The sequence below is a fragment of the Triticum aestivum genome, chromosome 3D, assembly GCF_018294505.1.
Source record: "Triticum aestivum cultivar Chinese Spring chromosome 3D, IWGSC CS RefSeq v2.1, whole genome shotgun sequence".
In the NCBI taxonomy this organism is placed as follows: domain Eukaryota; kingdom Viridiplantae; phylum Streptophyta; class Magnoliopsida; order Poales; family Poaceae; genus Triticum; species Triticum aestivum.
In genome coordinates, this window is record NC_057802.1 from 5,343,549 (window position 1) to 5,350,538 (window position 6,990).

General features: G+C 49.6%; 1 protein-coding gene across 2 annotated transcripts; it reads right to left on the reverse strand.

Annotated features, from left to right (window-relative positions):
* Positions 1 to 2,131: 2,131 nt before the first annotated feature.
* LOC123073632 (probable ubiquitin-conjugating enzyme E2 23) lies at positions 2,132 to 6,147 on the reverse strand. Of its 2 annotated transcripts, none has more exons than XM_044496701.1 (5): positions 4,360 to 6,147; positions 4,126 to 4,251; positions 3,582 to 3,953; positions 3,242 to 3,323; positions 2,132 to 3,166 (listed from the first exon to the last, which is right to left on the reverse strand). In XM_044496701.1, exons 1-5 carry the CDS (start codon positions 6,085 to 6,087, stop codon positions 2,487 to 2,489), a joined length of 2,988 nt encoding a protein of 995 aa, XP_044352636.1. In that variant the 5' UTR covers positions 6,088 to 6,147; the 3' UTR covers positions 2,132 to 2,486. The 2 variants fall into 2 exon arrangements, with proteins under 2 accessions (XP_044352636.1, XP_044352635.1); XM_044496700.1 differs by having other exon boundaries at positions 3,582 to 3,968.
* Positions 6,148 to 6,990: the final 843 nt, after the last annotated feature.

Genomic DNA, 6,990 nt, shown 5'->3' on the forward strand with positions numbered 1-6,990 from the left:
ACCATGATGGATAAATACCGTCGGCGAGATAGTACCGCATGGTATAGTCATAGCCATTGACAGTATAGTTGCAAGCCGGAGCTTTGCCACTAGCTAGCTTAGCAAATAAATGAGATCGCTGCAACACATTGATATCATTCAAAGACCCCTGCAAACCAAAGAAGCAATGCCAAATCCATAGATCATGTGAGGCTACAGCTTCAAGCACGATGGTGGGTTTGCATTTGTGGCCGGTGTATTGCCCTGCCCAAGCCACCGGGCAGTTCTTCCAGCTCCAATGCATGCAATCAATACTACCTAGCATGCCCAGCCATCCCCTTGCTTCGTTCATTGCCATGAGTTTCTTTACGTCATCTTCGTTTGGAGCGTGAAGATACTCCGGGCCAAAAATCCGGATTATTGTCTTTGCAAAGACGCATACACTTTTGATATTCATACGCATAGTCGGCTGGAACACCATATGCAATCACTCTCATCGCGGCCGATTTTTTAATATGCACTAAAACCAATCAGACCAGCGGCATTCCTACGCCGGGCCAAGAAATGGCAAATTTTATCGCAAGCCTCGACGATGCGGATGAAAAGTGACCTACGCGGTCCATATGGCCTACGAAAGAGGTGAGATGGATATGTCGGTATCTCTGGTTGAAGCTTTTTTATTTGCGGGTTTAAGCTTTTGTCAAAACGGTTGTATCTTTTTCTCTGTTCCGTTGTTTGGTTGAAGCTTTTTTATCTACCGGATGTAGCTTTTTGCCTCCACAGTTGTAGCATGGGAAAACACTGTTCGCAACTCTCCCCGATGTCGCGGTTGCAGTTCCTCCCGGTCGCCATGGTTCTAGCACGGGGCACCTCGGTCCTCCTCCACGACGTTTGGCCTGCCGCCGGTTGCAGCAAAAAAAGGGGGAAAAGAGGAGGAGGAGGAGAAAGGAAGTGAGGGAGAAGGAAGAAGGGGGGGGGGGGGGGAACACGAGCGGGGCTGCAACCATGGTCGGTGGGGACTTCGATCTTCCAAGCTACATCCATGGCCGACGGCTGCAACGGGGGAGGCGTGAGATGCGTTCGTTATAGGGCGAGATCCGTGCGAGGTTGAATAAAGCAGAGAGGAATAGCGTGGGTGGCCCCGTGTCTACGTGTCGCCTGGTGGGTGGCTGGGGCCAAGCACGCATGGATGCGTCCGGCCCAAAGTTCGGCCGGCGCACCGCACCCAGTCGTTTTCCTTTCAAATTTGTTACTCTCCGTTAGGCTTTGTTCGGTTACACCCTGTCTCAAGGGGATTGGAGGTGATCTCGGGGGGATTTGACTTGTATGGGATTCAATCCCTGCCAAACCCCTTCAAATCCATGCCAACAGAACGCAGCCTTAGGGGGCCTGTTTTACGGGGGCTGTGTGATCGCTCTGTCCGCACACCCCTGTGGACAACACTGAAGATCAACTTTACACCGGTGCAATTAAGATGCGAGTAGCAGATTGCATTCTGAAACACCTAAGAGGAAGGGGTATTGGTTAATCCGAGCCCTCGATGTGTTTAAGGGGGGTGCACCGAAGCAGATATACGGTTATGTTCTACTCCCTCCGTTCCTAAATACAAATCTTTGTAGAGATTTCAATATAGACTACATACGGATGTAAATAGACATAATTTAGAGTGTAGATTCACCCATTTTCCTCCGTATGTAATCCATATTGAAATCTCTAAAAGGACTTATATTTAGGAACGGATGGAGTACTTTGAAGAGCATAACCATCTTAATCGGTAGCTTTACACCAAATAGTGTTTTCCAATTAAACCCCATTTCTTTTGCAGTGTACTCTATGATTTTTGGAAGTGAATAGTTGTGGTGGGGAAGTTCATTTCTTCACTTCACCATATGGCACCGCCCTTTGCAGATGATTTATTTGTGCGTGTGTGGGGTCTTTGCAGATGAATTGGCTGTAGGTGTAGCAAAACTTGTAACCCATGAGCACTATATAAGGGGTACATAAATGGTCTTCTGCCAATGTCCGGAAATGCATGCTTAATATGCTCTCTAACCTGCTTTTGGACATCTTGGTCTATTATTGGTAGATGAGCATGACCATGCATGTTCTGCGCCAATTCGATGAGCACTATATATATGTAGATTCTTTTTTTCTGAAATAGATATTGTACTGATGTATCACAATGACAAATATACACCCAGCCGTTATATATGTTGATAGGTAAACGATTACTCTACGATAGTATCTCTCCTGATGACTCTAGAGAGAGAGAGAGAGTATGTTGATAGGTAAATGATTACTCTACGATAGTATCTCTCCTGATGACTCTAGAGAGAGAGAGAGAGAGAGAGGGAGAGAGATAAATAAAGCAAAAAGGAGTATGTAATTGTTGTAGAACAAAAATGTGCATGATTATCACAACACCACCAGGATCACAAAATATCCTATACCCGCAACTACTCAGTCTAGTGAGTGGTGCTGAGAGCACATGGCAATTTGATTTGCTGCTAATGGAACTCTTCACACCCCTCGACGCCGAGCTTTGCGAAGGCTGCCACGAGGCTCGGCGCCACGTTGGTGAGTGCAAGCCTTAACCCAGTGGAGCACGGGTGCTTCCTAGTCGCTTCAGTGGTATCGGCATCGTCGACAACATTTTCCTGCAGCCACGCGTTGCATGTCCTGAGCACAAACCTTCCCCGACGGCGGAAGTGTTCCTTGACGAATTCCTCAAATCCCCGAGGTGGCCGACATAGAAGGTGTTGCATAGTCCGGAGGGTTAGTAGGTAAGCATTCTCATTGTAGGGCAGCGCATTGCGGTGGCCCTCTGGTTTGCCAACCAATGTCTCATAGCCGGCCTCATTGTAGTATGGTTGGTCGTTAAGGACGAGGCCCTGGATGGAGACAACGACTTGGAGCAGGCTTGAAGTTGCCGGCGACCATACCTCAGTGTCCTCGCCACCGAATGTGTTTAGCAGGCTGAGGCACACTGTACCACACTCATAGAGGTTGGGATTGAGGCGTAGGCCAAAGGAGTGGTAGTACACTTGCGGTGGGGCATCCGGGTACGATGGAGGTAGCTGCAAATCGAAGAAGAAGAGGCCGTGATGGTATGGTGTCCCACTTGCGCCCACCATCACCACCCGAAGTAGATCCATGCGGTCCTCGAACGCTCGGACGTAAATGGTTTCTGCACATTAAATAGTTGTCTATTAAATTTTGTAGATGCATGGACCTGTGTGTATTTTGAGGTGCACTCACATACCTGGTAAGCCGTTCTCCAGAATTTTCCATTCTTTTTGCACTGTTTTGGCCCAAGTCTTCCCACGACTAGGGCCCTGCATTTCCTAAAAAAGAGAGCATTCATTGAAGTTCAATATTCTGTAAAATTCGTCTTATTATGACTTGTAACATGTTGTGTGGTCATTTACTTAATTGTAAGTCAAAGGGATTCAATTTTATTTTGCAGTAAAAAGTGAATGCCACAGTTAAGCTGCAGATGGATTCCAACGTTAGACAAACCATATTGTGCATGCAAACTTTCTTTACTCTAACCTTAACTACCTCCCGTTCTTCATCATTTTCTCTAACAGAAATATAATTACCTTGTCCGTACTGTCAAGGTAGTGGTGATCCAAAGGGCTAATCTGCAATACATCAAAACATGGAAAGCAGAACGGTTCGTCGCAGAAACAGGTAGCATCTGCATCCTTCATTCCCTCGGCAAAACCATGGCTGGTCACATCTATGGCAGCATCGCTGGTCTCCATTGCAGCACCACCGATACTATCATCATTCGTGTGTGCGGGTAACTCTGAGCTTGGTAAGGACGACGACCAGGGCCACCAGTTCATCAAGTATCCTTTACCTCGAGCCACCACGTCGCTGGTCAATTGGAGGAAAGACTGGAATGAAAAACCTAAAAGGCTTGCCCTCGACATTGCCAGGTTGACACCATCGACATCGTTATCTAGATTCTGAAGATTGATTTCCTAAAATTAGATAACACATAAGGTGAATCCATCCATATAATAATTTATATCATAGTATAAAAAGTACTTTGGTGCCTGCGAGGAGAAACCAAAATAGTCCCGTCACCTCACTGTTTGTCGAAATGGATAATGTTAGAAAGATAGATTAGATATATACCGTGTTGGCAGCAGCCGTTTCTTCAGGTGCATCATCGGTGCCATCGTCCTCTACCCAGTCGCCCATTTCAAGCCATAGCTCCATGTAGTGCTTGTCCTTGATGACGGCGATCTCATGGGGCAATACCTACAGCATGCCCACACAAATCAAGAATGGCTAATGAGTTGTGTAGAGAATTGTAACATAGGAAGTAGTTGTAGTTGCCAGGAAAGGTATTAGAAGCTATCCACGTACCGTTGACATGCTACCATCACCCCACTTGACTTGGACGTGCCCATTAGGAAGTTCAACTACACGCCCCACCCACGAAAGATCAGCATCAACGCCGTTTTCCTTCTTGTTTCCCTGTAACAACGGTATGCTTTCACCGTTGTCGGTTGATCCTGATGGTAGGAGACGAATGACTATATCTCCGTAGTAAGCAGAGTGGCTAGAGTCTATCTTTAGGTCGTAAGCACTGACGGTGTCATCGCACTCCACCTCCTTAACCTCGTCAAGGTGCCTTCTCTTCTTGAACCATGAGACACAAACCGTCTGATCCTCATACTGCAGGCTCTTGACGATGCCCACACGCTGCATTGGTCTAGTTCCGGGGGCAATATTGTCATTATTGACACTAGTAGTTGTCATGTCATTAGGATCACCAGTAGCATCAACGGCAGCATTAGTAGGAAGAACGTTGGCGACAACATGCTGTCCCGGGAAGAACTCTTGCTCATTCACGATCCCAAACGGGACGAGGGTTGCTGAAGGTCTGCCATGCTGCCGTGTGCCGTCCTGCCACAACACGTCAACGGTGGTGCAAGTGTTGGCGACGACCATGGGAAACTCCACCTCCACATGTCTCATTGCTTGCAGGTGCTTGCCCCATCTGTGTCCCTCAAAGCGGACCTTCCGTAGCTGCTTCCGATAAAACCTCACATCATTCTGCTTTGTGGGTGGTACCACCTGGGAGGTTGATGCTTCACACTCGTCTTGATTGTCTTGTGAACATGCACTGTATTGCTCCTCTTCCTCCTCGTCCTCGTCCTCGTCCTCCTCCTCATTATCATCATCATCATTGTGTTGATCAGGAACAGAAATTGCATCCCCTTCGGTGGAACTAGTTTCAAGAAAAAAACAACGGTCAGCAAGCCCCCAGCAGCAATTGTACGAGGCGCAGAAGAATGTTAGATCGTCTGGGTTCTGGTAGGCCGGAGGAGCGGATGCCTCCACTAGCTCTTTGTCGGTGCCACAATGCATCGATGCAACCCAGTAGACGAGTACACCAGACGTCTCCACCTTCATGATTCTTCCTATTTCTCGTTGAGGATGCCAATAGCCATTAAGCCACCGCGCCGCCTTGAAGACTGAACAAGCATCCGACCCGATGACGTGTTGCCCCTGGTGGAATCGACTGTTCATTTGGTGGCGATGCATGCTCACCATGGTGTAGCTGTCAGTCACTCTTTCCAGGTTCTTGGACACGGCCTCCGCGTCGGTGACCCTGCAGATTGCTCCATCAGCAAACAACACATCAATGTCGATCGACACCTCCACGACCCGGCCGAGCCACGGACCGGACACGACAAAGTCCCCGAGGTTGAGGCTCCTGACTCGCCGCAGGCCAGACGGGGACACTCCCTTGATGATCTTGGTCGCCATGCCGTTGTTATCGAGCTTGGCGAGGTTGAGCAGGGTGTTGACGCCGGTGATGACGCCGAGCTGGCCTTCCATGTCGGACGCGGACGCGACCACCTGTCCGGTGTACAGGTGGCTCCTGTCCATCACCTTGATGTCGCTGACGCTCTTACGCACAATACAGTCATCGATGCGCAGGAGCTTGAACTTGTCGACGGGGAGATAGATGTTGCCCACCTTGGCGTCCGGGAGAACGAGGCCACGGTCGAGGACCATGCGCCCGAAACTCACGAGGTCGAGACGGTAAATATTTGGAGATGGAGCCGTAGGGACGACGTCCATCGTGTAAGCGACTTTAATTTCCGGCGAGAGCACGCGCGCCGGAGGATTTGCTAGAGCTGATCGATCTCGCACACGACGGAACGGAAGCTGTACGTAGATATATATAGTATATGCCCCTGTCCAGAGTTCTAGCCTAATACGGATGAGGCTTTTGTTTCTTTCTTTTTATACAATATAAAAGCAATGGTACAATTTTATTTTCTTTTGAACAGGAAAGATCATATAGGCGTCTCGGAAGCAAGCGTTGGTCTGATGGTCTCCTCGTTCCCCGATCAAAAATCCCAGCGCCCCACCCCAGGGCGACGTGCAGCACCATCTCATCGCAAGGTATAGAATGGGAGAGGGAGGTGGTCGTCCGTCGTCGCTTCATGGCTGCATAAGGCATGACAGCAACTCCGCGGCGACCCAAATGGTACGCACGTGTTGGTTTGCGTCGCAACCGACCACGGCCCAACTTGTTGACCTAAACCTAAAAAGCGTCCACTCAGTGTTTGTCCGGACATATTTCAGACCCAAATTTATGACCGGTTTGCATTTACACGGACACGAGATGGACACGCCGCGCATCCGGTCGGTGTCCGCCGCGGCCCCATCCGTCGGCCGCTAAACTGCTGCCCGCAGTCGTATTAAACGCAACCACCTACCTCCGACCCGCTTGGCAGCGGGTAGAAGCACTGGGTCGCCGTCTTTTTGCAAGCACGGGGGAGGGGGTCCCGTCCACATTTGGCCAAGCTTGCTTCCTTGCCAGCGACACCAAAACACTAGCCATGGGTTTCTTTGGCAAGAGCAAGGGGAAGCTCCACAACGGCGCCAGCTTGTCGACCGCGCCTACTCCACCGCCCCCGCCGCCGGCTCCTCCATTGGAATGTGGTACTCCACTGGGCACGGGAGAAGGAGGAGGAG